The 18,047-nt window shown below is 38.6% G+C and overlaps 1 protein-coding gene across 1 annotated transcript; it reads right to left on the bottom strand.

Moving 5' to 3' along the window:
- Window positions 1-9,555: 9,555 nt before the first annotated feature.
- LOC147493730 (uncharacterized) lies at window positions 9,556-15,281 on the bottom strand. The gene is made up of 2 exons (XM_086566291.1): window positions 14,006-15,281; window positions 9,556-9,805 (listed from the first exon to the last, which is right to left on the bottom strand). Exon 1 carries the CDS (start codon window positions 15,163-15,165, stop codon window positions 14,305-14,307), a length of 861 nt encoding a protein of 286 aa, XP_086422417.1. The 5' UTR covers window positions 15,166-15,281; the 3' UTR covers window positions 9,556-9,805; window positions 14,006-14,304.
- Between the last annotated feature and the right edge of the window lie 2,766 nt (window positions 15,282-18,047).

Genomic DNA, 18,047 nt, shown 5'->3' with positions numbered 1-18,047 from the left:
GCATTTGTTTTCTAGTTAAAATTTCAAAAATTCAAAAATATAAATAAATAAATTATGTTATACACTTAGGAATAGTGGTATTGTTTTCCTTCTCTATGCTCTTAACAATCTAGAAGTCTCACGTAGCTGTTGCATCAGAATAATTGTTAGAAACTTAGGTTAATATGTAGGTAATAATCTTTGCATCTATCTATAAATATATTACATGAGTATCTATGATTGTTAGCAGTAAGTTTTTGAAATCTAGGCTAGAGTACTTATTCTACAAATCCTGTGAGAATATAACCTAAAGCCTTATATGAGCGAAACATTTGAGAAATGACACAAGGGAGAAGTAAAATCTGGATAGAGAAATCACACGTGCACTTGCTTGATCACTATGCCATATCCTAAGCGAGAATTTAGGCCCTCTTTGGATCGATATAACTAGAAATTCAAACCTATGAATTATTTTCTGCTAGTCGCCCCTCTGAGCCTTTCTTTAGCCTTTCATAAACCACAAATCCTTTACCCTGTTACAAAACAAAACAAAATAAAAAATTCAACCTACCCAATTTAGATAAGTCTGAAAATAGAATGAGGAAGAACGAAGAAGAGAAAAACTTGTGTAAACAAAGGTTAGTTAATGGCTTCAAAAAATAAAGAAAAGAAGTTTCCATCCAAAGAAAAGAAAAATAAAAATAGAAATAAAATAAAAACTCCAAAAATAGAATAAAAGGGAGTCAAAAGCCAAAGAAAAGAAAAAAAAAATGGCTAAGGATGGAAACAAAGTATAGAAGCAAAAGAAAATAACAAGGTTTTCTCTAAGTTACATAATATGAAGACTCTATTATCTCAGACTTGTCCTTTTTGAATATCCATTTCTTTCCTTCTTAAACCATCTCCTAATCCCCGAAATACCTAATAAAGACCTCTAGCTCAATTAGGAATAGGTTAGTGTGATAGTAAGTGGCAGATGTGTTTGATCGACTCCGGCTTCCTTGTTGTTATTGAGATTTGTAAGGTAAAGTGTGCCCACTGCACACTGGAGTAGCGGAACTTGAGTGGAAAAATCAGAGTGTTGTATCTTGACTATTATTGTGAGAACCTACTTAAGGACGCTATCCCGAGTTTCAAAAATGAACCTGCTAGGCATTTCATAGTATTACTCATTGTATATATGTTTATTATAGATGATTGAGTATTATGCATATATTAGCTTAGGTGTCGACTTGATTACTCTATATGCATTGCTAGTGAGAGGTATAGTTAATTTAGAGCATGGATAACGAAACAATAGTTTTATTTCTTAGTCATTGTAGTATAGATGAAGTTTGTGAGTACCTTCACTGGAAAACTCTCACGAGGCTATAACTCGTCCACTAGGGAATTCCTAGTGGTTTAAGGTCTTGTTGCATATGGTCAATGCAATCGCACTCAGCGAAACGAGAGTAGTTAGAACTCTATTTTTGGTCACTTAATCTAATTTCTCATCTTTGCTTGAGGACAAGCAAAATGCTGTTTGGGGGTGGTTTGATAAGAGCCCAAAACTGTAGTTTTAACCCTATAACAGACATACTTTTAGACCAATTATGTGAGTAATAATTAAGAGTTAACACTAATTACGTGTTTTTATGCATTTTAGGTTTTAAAGTCCATTAGGTGCAGAAATGTGCCACTTTAGCTAGAGATAAAGAAGCAAAGGTTGGTTACTAAGGAGTTCCATGATTAAAGGCCAAGATTCAAGAAGACAAAGCCTTTCTAAAGCCCGGTCAAAAGCTGAAAAGTCGACGCTGGCGTAAAAAAAATCACAAAAGTCGTGAGAACTTCCGAAGGCCATATCTTTGGACTCAGACCTCGGAATGGGGCCTACCTTATGTCAAAACGACCGGATCGGAAAGAGCTTTCCAATCGTCTAAGCCTTGATCCAATCAGAGGAGCAGAAGTGGACGAAAAGTCTGTTGAAGCCAACTGCAGCTGAAGAGGCCTTTTTGGACTGAAAGAATTGGGTTTTGGGCGATTCTCCGCCCCAAAACATGGCTCCAAGCCCATGCACGATTTTGGATCTGAAAAGTATAAAAACAAAAGCTTAGCTCTTTGTTAATGGTAGATTTTTTAGTAGAATAGTAGATTTTTAGGTTGGAAAATAAAGGAGCTTAGAATATAAAGTAGCCATTAGAATAGCTTCTAGATCTAGATTTAATTGTTTTAATTAAGTTAATTTCAAATCCAATTCTTGTTTTAGATTAAACTATTAGAATCATTACTCTTAATTAGTTTGATTAATAAAATAGCTAGTTGTTAAATTTCGATTCTTGTCATTTACATTTGTGTTAGATCTGATTCATTTATTACTTGTTATTCAATTCTTAGTTATTAATTAGATTTTAATTATTGTTTAATTTAGATTAGTAAATTTCAATTCTTTATATCATGTTTAGTTTAAATTTAATCGAAATGATTAAGTAATGATTCTCGGCTAAACCTCCATTAGAGGGGTTGAGAAGCCTTGATGAAAGCTTGATTCCGACTATCGTAGAATCGCCGTAATTTAATTTCCACTCTAGAAACGATTAGTTCACCATGAGAATGGGTTTAATCATTCACATGCTAGTTATAAATTGGTAGGAATGCCATGTGTAATTAGGGATTAGGAAGAACCAATTGTTCTCACGAAGCAGTTCAATTCGATTACTTGACGATTAAATGGTTAATAGGATTAAGTCGAGTTGAAGTGGAATCAATGCCCCTCTAACTCCTTATCGTCGAATCAACGTAGCATTCCCATAGTTGTTCTGATAGTCGACTAGTGCATCTTGTGGGTAGTTGCATCGTAGTCTAGTTGCCTTTTCATAAATCTCTCATTAGACTTTAGAGTTAGAATACTTATACTTAGAGAACATTAACATGAGGAAGGACTAGGAGTGGAACGAATCATTCTACTCCACTATATCTCATAGGATTGAGAGTAGAATCTTCGATAAAATATAGGCACGTAAGTTAGTGTGTAGTTTTACTTTCGTATAAAGTTTCATCGCTTTATTTCGTAGGTAAAACTATTCAATCATTTGTTTTACCAGTAGTCTGGCGAGTCCGGAGGTCCTCACAAATTGTATTAAGAGAACGCATGCCACGGTGAAGCACCGACATGCGTTCTGCTTCAGACTTACACCTCTCCAAGGTATCGGCATCAAAACATGTCGTGTCATCCTCATCCTCTGACTCATCCTCTTCAACTACCCTCTCTTCAGGCAACCTCCACGTCTTCTTGATACACTCCGTATAAATAGTAGGATTTTTGTGCCTTTTCAAGCAAATCTGATCAGACTTCGGAGTCGCTTTCAACCTCATCATGATCTTTGTTATTAGAACAGGGAGAGGTGCAATACTCTTCCCGACTCCTCTAATCATAGTAATCAAAAACTCGAAGATACAAAAATCATACTCTCTCGTCTGGAGTATCCAAAGCACGCGGAGACAATTCAGGCTGATGTCACTGACTTTCTCCTTTCCAATGACATTCCTCCCAATCCACTGAGCGACAGCCTGCTGGTTGGTTCACAGAGACGACTGGCGAACACAATGCGAGCTCACATTGTAGTTACCCTCCAAAACCGTCTCGTTCATCAAGGCCTCAATCCCAGTAAATTGGGATTTCTGCACTGTGGCTACTAGACTGCATCCTTCCTCCTTTCCGAAGATACGCGCCAACATATTTCTATCCACTTCTTGCCTTACTTTATTCACCTTGACAAAAGTTTTATTCCCAACCAACTCCCTCGTCCGATAAAATTGTTGGACCAAATCCTCATGATAAAAATTGTTCATCGTATACCACAAATGCTTCCAGTCTCTACGAATCATCTCCTCACTATAAAACGGCTCAAAGTGGTCGGCACGAAAAGCTTGTTTCAGCAAAATTCGTCATCTTAGAGCCATTTGATGTTTGAATGGATTTGTGGGTTTGAATAAGGTGGGGAAAGAGTTTGAAACAACCTTACTAAAAAAAACAATGGTGGTGGCGTGGTGGGGGCAGTGGCAGTTCGAATTCTTGTGATTTTTTGTATGTTTTCAGTGGTGGGACAGGTATGGAAATGGTATGGGAGAGGTTTGGAGAAGATTTGGGGTTATTTTAAATTGTTGGGCGTGGGTATAGTTAGGTTTTCTTTTTCTTTTCTTTTTTTTCTTTTTGGTTAAGGTTTGTAAAGCTTTGTTAATGGCGGTGGGGAAGAAATTACGATTCTGTTTTTGGGTTGAAGATGGAGACGCACGTGCGTGTGAGATTGGGCCCAAGCCTAATTCGATTTTCGAAATTCATCGATTTTTCGCGCAACTTCAAACTAAAATTGCCGCTTCGTTACCGGTCCGATTTATACGAATGAGATATGAAAACGATCAGGAGAGAATTTCCAATCCAATGATATATAAAACACTCTATAATGCGTGCATGACTTAAGTTATGCGAACGAATGAAATCTAAATTAATAGATAATGTCAACCCGAATCGAAATACGATTAAACGGCCTAAGAAACACAAATAGAAAGTTGACCAATCAAGGATGGAAAAACGAAAACCCCACCCCCAAACAAATTTTTGGCAACGAAGTTTAGAAAATTTGTTTTAAAAGCGGGTCTTTTAAAGTCAGATTCCCGAGACTTCCTAAATTACTATTTTTATGATTTTATAATTTATTTTTATTTTTTTATGAAAAAGATTTAATAGAGAAAACAATAAAGCAATAAATACATAATTCACACCATAGAGGAACATGACTCAAAAACTCGAGAAAATATGCAAGAGTGGAAAACGTGAATTATGTTAACCATGGACTTAGGATCCGGTACTTACAGCCACACAGTCCATAGGGAGGGCCCGATTACCTGAATGCTGCACTTACCAATATATGAAAATGAAAGGAAGTACACCAACCAACAAAGGTAAGTCCTCATAGACAGGGTCCTGTAACAGGACTTCCTCCATATTAGGGGACAATAGCTAGTGAAAATGTTTTAACCGTTGGCCATTGACTTGAAAGGTACTGTTGTCCTTGGGATTTACCAAGGTGATTTCCCCATAAATGGTGACTTCAGTAACCATAAAAGGACCAGACCAACGGGTTTTTAATTTCCCTAGAAAAATATGTAGACGGGAGTTGTAAAGCAAGACCTTTTGACCTACCACAAACTCTTTGTGCAAGATTTGCTTATCATGAACACATTTCATGTTAGCTTTATAATCCTTCGTGAGATCATAAAAATCACTATAGATTTCTTCAAGCTCATTCAATTGCAACTTGCGCTTGACACCTGGCTCATCAAAATTGAAGTTAAGGCTTTTTATAGCCCACATAGCACAGTGCTCCAATTCAACGGGCAAATGACAAGGTTTCCCAAATACAAGTCTAAAGGGAGACATACCTATAGGAGTTTTGAAAGCAGTCCTATATGCCCATAAGGCATCAGATAGATGCTTTGACCAATCTTTCCTATCAGGATTTATAGTTGTTTTTAAGATCTTTTTGATTTCCCTATTAGAAACTTCTACTTGTCCTCTAGTTTGTGGATGATACGGAGTTGCTACCTTATATGTAACTCCATACTTTTTCACTAGAGATGCAACAACTCTGTTGCAAAAATGTGTTCCACCATCCCTAATGATAGCTTTAGGAATGCCAAATTGATAAAAAATGTATTCTTTAATAAAAAACACAACTGTCTTATGGTCATTGCTACGGCAAGTCATGGCCTCTATCCATTTAGACACGTAGTCCACGGCAACTAGAATATATATAAAACCATGGGAAACCGGAAAATGACCCATGAAATCAATTCCACATACATCAAAAACTTCTACCACCATGATTGGATTTAATGGCATCATATTACGCTTCATGATTCTCCCAAGTTGTTGGCAACGAACACAAGTCTTGCAATGGACTTGGGCATCTTTAAAAAGAGTAGGCCCAATAAAACCCACATTGAAGAATTTTAGCAGCTATTTTCATACCACTAAAATAGCCACCACACTCTTTGTCATGGAAGAATGAGAGAAACTCATTATATTCCCACTAGGGAATACAACGATGAATAATCTGATCCGCACAATACTTAAAAAGGTAGGGCTCATCCCAGTAGTATAGCTTAACTCTGGCCAAGAACTTCTTACATTCATTTCTTGACCAATCAGCAGGAATAGTATCAGACGCTAAATAATTCACAATGTCAGCATACCATGGTGTAGAAAAAATAGCATACAGATGCTCATCAGGAAAAGAGTCCGATATGGACTTAGAATCACTATCATCGTCATTTCTAAGTCTACATAAGTGGTCGGCAACTACGTTTTTGACCCCTCTTTTGTCCTTTATTTCTAACATGATCTCTTGCAGGAGAAGAATCCATCGGATTAATCTCTGCTTAGCATCCTTCTTTGCGAGAAGGTACCTAAAGGCTGCATGGTCCGTGTAAACTAGAGTCTTAGAACCAACCAAATAAGGACGAAACTTAACTAAAGCATAAACGACAGCTAAGAATTCTTTTTCAGTAGTTTTATAATTCCTTTGAACATCGTTTAAAGTTTTACTAGCATAATAAATAACAGTGGACTTATTATCTTGTTTATGTCCCAAGACAGCACCAACAGCATAATCACTAGCATCACACATGAGTTCGAAAGGTTTAGACCAATCGGGAGGCTGTATAATCGGTGCAGAAGTTAAGGAGGCTTTTAAAGTTTCAAAAGCCTGTTTACAGTTAAAATTAAAATCAAAGATGGCATCCTTTAAAAGCAGACTAGTTAACGGCAAAGCTATTTTTCAAAAATCTTTGATAAAGCGCCTATAAAAACCTGCATGGCATAGAAAGGCTCTAATATCATGGACAGCCCGTGGTATAGGTAGAGTCGCTATCTTATCTAGTTTGGCCTTATCTACTTCGAAGCCATCACTAGATACAATGTGACCCAGTACTATGCCCTTTTTCACCATGGAATGATATTTTTCCCAATTTAAAACCAGACTCTTCCCTTCACACCGTGTCAAAACCTTAGACAGGTTAGACAGGCAGTCAATGAAAGAGTCTCCATAGATAGAAAAATCATCCATGAATACTTCTATGAAATGCTCTACCATGTCACTAAATATATGAAGCATACCCCGCTGGAAGGTACCAGGAGCATTACAAAGGCCAAAAGGCATTCGTTTATAGGCGTATGTTCCAAAAGGACATGTGAAGGTAGTTTTTTCTTGGTCATCAATATCAATAATAATTTGGAAATTGCCAGAGTAGCCATCCAAAAATAGTAAAAAGCATGACCAGCTAGACGTTCTAGCATCTGATCTATAAAGGGTAAAGGAAAATAATCCTTTCGTGTCATGGCATTTAAACGTCTGTAATCGATACAGATTCACCATTCCATAGGACCATGTGTTGCAACATATTCACCCTTGGCATTACGTACCATGGTAATCCCTGACTTCTTAGGACATGAATAGGACTTACCCATTTGCTATCAGAGATTGAGTATATGGTACCCGTATCGAGTAACCGTAAGACTTCTTCCCTAACCACCTCTTTCATGGCAGGGTTCAAACGACGCTGAGGTTCGTGAGAAGTATTTGCGTTATCATCCAAATAGATATGATGAGTGCAAACATTAGGGTCGATTCCTTTAATGTCGGCTAGGGACCAACCAATCGTAGAACGATGGTCCCTAATCACCCTGAGCAAACGTGTCTCTTCCTCCTTAGATAACAAAGAAGATATAATTATCAAATGACTACCATCCGGATAAAGTTGAATATATTTTAACTCAGAAGGAAGAGGTTTAAGCACCGGGGTGGAAGGAATGTCGATAAATGCTTCTGGAGGGTCCTCATCTTGAGTAATGAATACTTGCTTAGGCAGCAAGTCTTCAAACTCAGTAGATGGAGCAACAGAAGGGTCTACAATAGGTGTAGACTCAAAGATGGTGTTGACTTCCTCTAAGTAGGAGTCATTGACAAAATCTGAACTTCCAAAGGAAAGGAATTTATGCATATGGTTTTCTAGAAATGTGTTATTAAAATAATCTTGAGCTAAGCTCTCGATCATGGTAACCACCTCATCTATAGATGAATCTGGTAACTGTTTCATCATTTTAAAAACATTTACCTCAACAGAAAGGTGTCCAAAAGACAAGGACATCGAACCATTGCAGCAATTTATAAGCGCGTTGGCAGTCTCCAAGAAGGGACGCCCTAAGATGAACGGAACAAAGTTGTTAACAACTTCTATATCGAGAATAACAAAATCAGCAAGATAGTAGAAATCCTGAACCTTAACAGGCACGTTTTCAACCACACCCTTAGGATACTTAATAGACATATCCGCTAATTGCAACGTCATTTGAGTAGGTTGCATCTCTTGTAGACCTATTTGTTTGTATAGATAATACGGGAGTAAGTTAACACTTGCCCCTAGGTTTAATAAAGCAGTCGTCGTGTGGGAATCTCCTAAGGTGCATTGTACAATAAGACGACAAGGGTCCTTGTACTTAACGATTCCATTATGTTCTGATAAAGTTGAAATTATTCAGTTAGAAAAGCGTCTTTAGGAATATTTGTCTTACACATAGTCATGCACAACTCTTTAAGAAACTTAGCGTGGTGAGGTAACTTTTTAATTGCTTCGAGAAAGGGTAGGTTTATCGTTAGATTTTTGAAAATTTTGCTAATCTCGTTATAGTTTGTATCCTTGTTTAACATTGCTAATCTCTTGGGAAATGGTGGTTTCTCTCTATATTTAGCGTATGGATCAACTCGATGTCTAACCTTGGCTTTCTGCTTCTTAGGTTGTGGTTTAACTGGTACCTCTACAGGGGTAGGCTCTTCAGTTTCTATTTTGGTACTAGTTCAATATCCGGTGTAGGAACTGCTTGTGGTGTAACTATATGCATAGTTACATTGTTATCAACCACTCTGCATGAATGGAGAGTGGTGATGGAATTTAGCTCACCTACGTTTTCATTGACCTTACTAGTATTACCGTTTACCTCAAAGGCTATGTTTGTTGTTTTAGGATTAGGTATCACTTAACCTGGAAACACACCTTTGGGTTGTACTTTCTCTTATGCTAATTGCTGTAAGGAAAATTGGATGGCTTGTAAAATCTGTTGTTGGGTTTGCATAAAGCATCAAAACGATCCGGTTGTGGAGGAGTGTTAGCTATAGGTTGTGTGACAGGAACTATGTCACGTTGATTATTAATGGGTGGATTTTGATAGTTATTATTTACCAGAACGATACCTCTATTAGCATTATAATAATAATTATTATTATTATAATAATTACCCTAACCTTGTCCTTGCCTCGGTGGAGCATGGTTGTAATTGTTTGTTGGCCTAACATTTGGGTTAAACAACCTTGGAGGTTGTTGATTATTTCGCCAACCGAAGTTGGGGTTTTGTCACAGCCCGAATTTCTAAACAATAACAAAGTGAATATTTGAAATATAAATATCTCAAACATCACTAGGTTCACTTGTTTAAAACCCAGGCTATGACGGAGAATACTACACATACAAACCCTAATATCCATGTCATAAAAGAAACAACTTAAATAACAATAATCCCAACAATTATCCGCAATCTCTTTATTAAGATAACATCCTTCCAAATAAAACATCAAAACAAACTCTCCAAATAAAATTCATCACTACCATGTCCTTATGCCATGAAAAAAATAAACTACGTTATTACATTCTTCCAACCAAGAAAATCAAACCTAAAAGAAAACTAACAGACCGCTCCAGGCACGAATCCCAATCACACCAACAAATCGCAGTCAATCTACGCATAGATACTTACCTAGTTCACGTCGACATCAACCTAACATCAATGGCAACCAACCCAATCAACTACACATAATAACCTGCGAAACTCAATTCTAGTTCGCATAAACATCTTTTTTTTTTTTCCAGCAGTATATAACTAATAGCTTAAACCAGTAGTTGGAATTGTTATCGACACTTTTGTTTAACAGCACGCATACAATTTGATAGAGAATCAGAACAAAGACACGACACAGAACTGAATACAACTTCTCCACAGTAGTTTAAGCATTCAAAATTTCTAGTCCTTACACAGTGTATATATATAATTATATAAACAATACTTTTTTTTTTTGTTTTCGAGAGAAACCTTTTGATAAAATAAAAATTTGTGAAAGATAAAATCTACTCACCGTTATAACCGAATAGCTCCCCGAAATCGAAAACCTCCAAAGACTGAAGTCGACAACGATCTTTCTTGTTCAAACCCCCTTTTTTTTTTCTCTCAGTAAAACTCTCACCTTTTTTTTTCCTTTCCTAAAAACTCTACGTGAGAAACCCTTATTTTCTAGTTTTTTTCAAACCTCTCCGAAAAACCCGGGTTTTTAAACCTATCTACTTACTTACGGGCTTTTTTTCAAAACTACTGGATATCCTATTTCTGTTTTCTATTTACATTATTATTATTATTAATATTTATATTATTATAGAAAAAGCAAATAAAAAGACAGGGTGTTATAATATACACACCTTAAAAGGATCTCGTCCCGAGATTCAAGGTAGCGTGTCAAAGAAAAGCTCAGGGTGCATCTGTCTTATCTTATCTTCAAGTTCCCAGGTCACGTCATTTTCCCTTTCACTCCACTACACTTTTACCAAATTTACAATCCTCCTCCTAAGGTGTTTCACATCCCTATCTACTATCATGATAGGTCTCACTGTAAAAGTTACATCATCGTTCAACTCTAGCTCTGCTGGCTGGACAACCTCAGTAGGATCTTTCACACATTTCCATAGCATAGACACGTGGAAGACATCATGAATCATTGCTAAGTTAGGCGGCAAGGCAAGACGATACGCCAAACTACCAATGGAGGCTACTATCTCGTATGGTCCAATATATCGCGGACTCAACTTCCCTTTCATGCCAAACCTCATAACTCCTCTCATAGGGGAAACCTTCAAAAACACAAAATCGCCTACAGAAAACTCTACCCGTTTCCTCTTCAAATCTGCATAACTTTTTCTCGCCTACTCAGTCTTTGCCTTAATCCTTTCTCTAATGACTTTAATCTGCTCAGATGTCTCTCTCACTATCTCAGGCCCAAGCAATACTCGGTCTCCCACATCTGCCCAACAAGCAGGTGATCGACATGGACGCCCATACAAAGCCTCAAAGGGTGCCATACCGATGCTCGACTGGAAACTGTTATTATATGCAAACTCCACCAAAGGTAAATGCTCCTCCCATCCTCCACCAAAATCCATTACACAAGAGCGTAACATATCTTCTAATATCTGATTCACCCTCTCTGTCTGTCCATCTGTCTGAGGATGATAAGCAGTACTCATCGCCAAGCTAGTGCCCATAGCACGCTGAAAACTCTTCCAAAACTCGGAAGTGAACAAAGGATCTCGATCTGAAACAATACTCACTGGAATCCCATGTAACCTGACCACTTCCCGAATGTACAAGGAAACTAACTTATCTGTATTTCTACGCACGTCAATAGGGATGAAATGAGCAGATTTCGTTAGACGATCAACAATAACCCAAATAGATTCATTACCTCTCCGAGACTTAGGCAAACCATCAATGAAATCCATAGAAATATGCTCCCATTTCCACATTGGTATCTCTAATGGCTGCAATAATCCAGAAGGCCTCTGATGCTCTGCCTTAACCTGCTGACAAGTTAAACACTGAGAAATATATTCTCCGACATCTCTTTTCATTCCTTCCCACCAAAAGGTCCTCTTCAAGTCTTGGTACATCTTCGTTCCTCCAGGATGAATTGTAAACCGAGAACGATGAGCTTCATATAATATTTCCTTCTTTAACTCTGCATCATCTGGTACACATAATCTCTCATGGAATCTCAATCCTCCATTAGAATCTACTGCCCAATCAGACGGACAATCATCTAAAATATCAATGACCAGATCATCCAACCGACTCAAAAGAAATCGGTCTCTATGCTGCATGGCAATCACTCTCTTGATATATCATCACCAAATAACCTCCAAACCGCATATATATATACCCTCATCCGTATATGGTGTAGTCCGGACATCATAAGCTGCTATAGTCTCTAAACTCTTCCACTCTTGCACCATAAAGAGTGGTCAAAACACCGTGCAATCGACTAAGTGCATCCGCAAACTACATTGCCCTTGCCTGGGTGATACTGAATCTCGAAGTCATAACTACTTATGAACTCCATCCATCTCTGTTGTCTCATATTCAACTCTTTCTGTGAATAAAGATACTTCAAACTCTTGTGATCTGTGTAAAGCTCGAACTTCTCACCATATAAATAATGTCTCCACACCTTCAAAGCAAAAACCACTGCCGCTAACTCTAGATCATGAGTAGGATAACGTCTCTCGTGTATCTTCAACTGTCGTGAAGCATACGACACCACCTTCTGGTCTTGCATTAGCACACAACCCAAACCAGTTCCACTAGCATCTGTAAAAACCACTAGCTTTCCGCCTCTAGTCGGGATTACTAGAATTGGAGCTGTTGTCAACCTCTGTTTCAATTCTAGGAAAGCTTTCTCACAATCATTAGTCCACATAAACTTCACATCTTTCCTAGTTAACTTGGTGAGCGGAGCTGCAATAAGTGAGAACTTCTCAATAAATCTCCGATAATATCCAGCTAACCCCAAGAAACTTCTAATCTCTGTGACAGAACAGTGGTTGGTTGTTTCCATTCTTTCACTGCAGCAACCTTTTCAGGGTCTACAACAATCCCTTCACTAGATACCACATGTCCCAAGAAACGAATTTCTTCTTCCCAAAAATGGCACTTGCTAAACTTAGCATACAACTTATGTTCCCGAACGTCTGCATCACTGTCTTCAAATGCATCTTATGTTCTTCTGTGTTTTGTGAATAAACTAAAATATCATCAATGAAAACAATCACAAATTTATCCAAATAGGGCCTGAATATACGATTCATCAAGTCCATAAAGAATGCAGGTGCATTCGTCAACCCAAAAGGCATCACAGAAAACTCATACAACCCATAACGAGTTCTAAATGCAGTCAAAGGAATACTCTTCTCTTCAACTCCCATCTGATAATAACCAGTCTTTAAATCAAACTTCAAAAATATCTTAGCCCCTTTCAACTGATCCAACAAGTCATCAATCCTAGGAAGCGGATACTTATTTTTTATAGTCACCTGGTTTAAATCCCTGAAGTCAATACACATCCTCAAAGTACCATCCTTCTTGGAAACAAAAATAGCAGGCGCACCCCATGGTAAGTTGCTCGGTCGTATGAACCTGGTCATACACACCTTAAAAGATTCAAACCCATATACTCAAAAGATATGGTTAAGCCAAAAACAAAATCAATAAACATTAAACTATTACCCCTTCTTGAGTAATTCCTCGACTTGCACTTTCATTTCGTCCAAAAGCTTAGGTGCCAACCTGTAGTTTCCATTTTGAAACCGGTGCGCCCCCCGGTAATAAGTCTATACGAAACTCCACCTCCCTCTTGGGTGGCAACCCCGAATCTCCTGAAAAACATCTTCAAGTCTCTCACTACTTCCACATCAATCGATATCCCTCGTGGGTATCTCTATAGAAAGCGTGAAGCTAGACATCACCGAGTCCTCCTTACTAACACGGTGTGAATCAACCTTGGCATGCCAGGTGTATTCACTATAAACTCCCTCCTCGCACAATCCAAGGTAACATGATAACGTGTCAACCAGTCCATACCAAGTATGAAATGGAAACCCTCAAACCCCAAAACGATCAGGTCTACCATAAAGACACGTTCTAAGAAACATAACTTAAAACCTTTGCACTCGTCATACAAGGTAACAGAACCTCCTAACGGTGTGTCAACACACAAAGGCTTAGGTAAAAGGGTAGTTTTAAAACTTTCTTTCTCAACATACTGACGAGATATAAAGGAATGTGAAGCACCCGAATCAAACAAAACTCTGAATGTAAACTGAGATGAACTAAAGGTACCTTCAACATTCCCAGGTCCTGGCATAGCTGCATATGCCCTAGCACGAGTGACTGGTGCTGGTGCTCTGTTCTGCTGATTACCCTGCTTGGTAGGGCAATAACGAGATAAATGCCCCACCTGCTTACACTCCCAGCAAGCCCTTTCAACAGGAACTATGGTTCTGAGCATTGGTGCTGGTGCAGGTAAAAGTAATGCTGCTGGTCGATACGGAAGAGCGGGAGCTCGACCCTGAAACTGGGGACCCTGCCTCTGCCACTGATTCCCCTGAGGTTTAAAGCCTCCAGTCTGCCCCGGTGGCCTATAACCACCCTGGCTGATAAAATCCTCCCTGGGGTCGAAATACACCCTGCTGATGAAATCCTCCCTGAAACCCCTGGGATGATGGTCTCTGAAACGGAACCCTCTGAGGTACATCATAAGGCCTAAACCGATTCGGCTGCCTGCTCTCAAAAGGCCTAGGACCAACAACTGGTATCTCACCAAACTTCCTCTTCCCCCTCGACTCTCTTAGGGCTGCATTCTGCTCCTCATATCTCAAGGCCAAGTCCAACACACGATCAAAAGTGTCCCCATCAAAAGGAATCAACTTGCTGGACAAGTGACTCTCTAACCCACGTATGAACTTTTGGTTTTTCTTCTTGTCAGTATCCACAAGATAGGGAGCAAACCTCGATAACTCATTAAACTTGGTCACATACCCAGTCACAGACTTCCCGTCTTGAGTCAACTCAGAGAACTGTTGAGCCAACTGCTCTTTTACTGCCTCAGGAATGAACTTACTCTCAAATCTAATCTTGAAGTCTTCCCAAGTCAAAGTTCTAGTGTCCAGACTAGGGGTGAGAGCTCGCCACCAAAACCTAGCAGCGTCATCAAGTTGGTGAGCTGCCAACTCCTGCTTCTGAATCTCCGTAAGCTGCATACGCTCAAAAACATTTTCACAACTTTGAATCCAAGACTCTGCTGCAATCGCATTCCCAACACCAGTAAATCGCTGCCCACCAAGAGTACCAAACTCCTTATTGCGCTTAGCAAAAGGATCTCCCTGAACTGGATGGTTATTCTGCATAGCCTGCAACAACTGATTCAACTGTACTCCTGACATCTGTACTGGAGTGTTCACTGCAGGTCCAGTGGTATTACCATGTCGTGTCTCAACCATGATCTACAGTTCAAACAAAACTCCCATTAATATTCACATATATCCAAAACTCTCAACACTATAACCCACATTCCACATCCGAGGATCACTTAGACTTTCCAACACTAAGCTAACCTAGGCTCCGATACCAAAATGTCAATGTCACGGCCAATTTCTAAACAATAACAAAGTGAATATTTGAAATATAAATATCTCAAACATCACTAGGTTCACTTGTTTAAAACCCAGGCTATGACGGAGAATACTACACATACAAACCCTAATATCCATGTCATAAAAGAAACAACTTAAATAACAATAATCCCAACAATTATCCGCAATCTCTTTATTAAGATAACATCCTTCCAAATAAAACATCAAAACAAACTCTCCAAATAAAATTCATCACTACCATGTCCTTATGCCATGAAAAAAATAAACTACGTTATTACATTCTTCCAACCAAGAAAATCAAATCTAAAAGAAAACTAACGGACCGCTCCAGGCACGAATCCCAATCACACCAACAAATCGCAGTCAATATACGCATAGATACTTACCTAGTTCACGTCGACATCAACCTAACATCAATGGCAACAAACCCAATCAACTACATATAATAACCTGCGAAACTCAATTCTAGTTTGCATAAACATCTTTTTTTTTTCCAAAGCAGATATATAACTAATAGCTTAAACCAAGTAGTTGGAATTGTTATCGACACTTTTGTTTAACAAAGACGCATACAATTTGATAGAGAATCGAAACAAAGACACGACACAGAACTGAATACAACTTCTCCACAGTAGTTTAAGCATTCAAAATTTCTAGTCCTTACACAGTGTATATATATAATTATATAAACAATACTTTTTTTTGTTTTCGAGAGAAACCTTTTGATAAAATAAAAATTTGTGAAAGATAAAATCTACTCACCGTTATAACCGAACAGCTCCCCGAAATCGAAAACCTCCAAAGACTGAAGTCGACAACGATCTTTCTTGTTCAAACCCCCTTTTTTTTTCCTCTCAGTAAAACTCTCACCTTTTTTTTTTCTTTCCTAAAAACTCTACGTGAGAAACCCTTATTTTCTAGTTTTTTTCAAACCTCTCCGAAAAACCTGGGTTTTTAAACCTATCTACTTACTTACGGGCTTTCTTTCAAAACTACTGGATATCCTATTTCTGTTTTCTATTTACATTATTATTATTATTAATATTTATATTATTATAGAAAAAGCAAATAAAAAGACAGGGTGTTATAGGTTTTGTCGCCAAGCTGCGTTAGGTTCGCTATTAATGGAACAAATATTATCTTGTTGTGATTGTTATTGTTCATAGGCGAGAGGACAATAGGAGTCGGGATGCTCTAAACTCCAACAGAAATTACATGGATTAGAGTTGATATTCATGACGGGGATAAGCTTTTGTTGAATAGAAATAGCCTCTACCTTTTTAGTGAGAGATTCGATTAAATTGTTAAGTTCAGGATCGGGTTTCATCTCAAATATACCAGCGGCCTTAACTATTGTAGAAGAACTAGCGGAACGGGAGATATCATCACTACCCCCCCAGTTATTATTACGCTTTGTTTGATCTTCTAAAAATTTATAAGCCTCTGAGGCTCCCTTACTAATGAAACTAGCCCCATTCATTATGTCAAGCACCTCTTTGTGGTGGTGTAACAGTCCTTTGAAAAAGGCACGAACTAATGTGTCTTTCGCGAGGTTATGGTGTGGACACTCTATAAGAAGATCGGTGAAACGATTCCAAGCCTCTGAAAATGATTTATGAGGATTCTATCGAAAGAAATGAATCTTGAAAAGCATTTCATCGGTCTTCAGTGGTGGGTAAAAATGTTCCATAAATAGTTGAACAAGTTTGGCCCACGAGTCCACAGAATTAGGCGCTTGGGCAGTTAACCAAGACGCCTCCTTATCGGCTAAAGTGAAGTGAAATACCCTTAGTTTAATTTGTTATGCACCAACCATGGGATGGTGGAATGTAGTAAGGACTTGGTCAATCCTACGCATGTGCTAATAAGGCTTTTCATGGTCTAACCCATGAAAAACGGGTAGCAAATTAAATATATTTGGGGGGATTCGGAAATCCCCCACTGGGTCTGATCGAACGATGCAAGATTTTAGGCTATCATTCAAGGCTTTGTAAAAGTCAGAGAGAGGAGACCCTCTTTCTTCAGCCATTATTTCAGGTGTTGTGTGTGGTATATTAGCTAGAGGTGTAGTGAGTTGTATACTAGAATGGCGTGTTTGTTGACGTTGCCAGTTGATTACGTTAGGCGTTTTTCTTCGGCCTGACCTTAATCTCATGCAAGGCTAAGAACAATCTTAACTAAATGCGACAACACTCCAAACAATCTTGATATGCTAGTATAAACCTCTAACAGGAGATGCGAGGTGTGGAAGAAAGAAGTACCTGAATGCCTCCTTGCTTCGCTTATGAATAATGTCTTGTATACGCGTGCTCAGTGTGTATAACGAGTTAGAAACACTGAATAACTTTTAGAAATAAAAATTTGAACTAACCTGTGGAAATCGGGCGTTTTCAGAAGAGGGCGTGAGGCGCGCTCTGGTTAAGCCTTTAGAGGGCGCGGTACACGCTCGAGTGAAACTCAAGTTACAGTGATTTGGGCGCGGGTGGCACTCCACTGAGGTGCAGGTGCGCTCTGGTAAAGGGAACTGATGTCCAGTGATTTAGGCGCGGGTGGCACTCAAATTTAGCCTACCAAGGGCGCAGTCGCGCTCCGTGTAATCCTGCGAGAAAAATTTCAGTTCTTAAATGGACAACCACAGTTAGAATCAAACAAAGGTGGGTGGGTTTAATGGGACTTTGGAAAGTCAAATTATACTAACGAAACAATTCTAAAGGGAACTAAGATGGCAG

This window comes from Coptis chinensis, chromosome 6 (assembly GCF_015680905.1).
Source record: "Coptis chinensis isolate HL-2020 chromosome 6, ASM1568090v1, whole genome shotgun sequence".
Lineage (NCBI taxonomy): Eukaryota > Viridiplantae > Streptophyta > Magnoliopsida > Ranunculales > Ranunculaceae > Coptis > Coptis chinensis.
This window is presented reverse-complemented; position numbering and strand designations above follow the sequence as displayed.

Bases quoted from the DNA above. Each gene is read 5' to 3' on its own strand.
- LOC147493730 (XM_086566291.1), bottom strand. From the start codon at position 15,165: ATGGTTGAGACACGACATGGTAATACCACTGGACCTGCAGTGAACACT.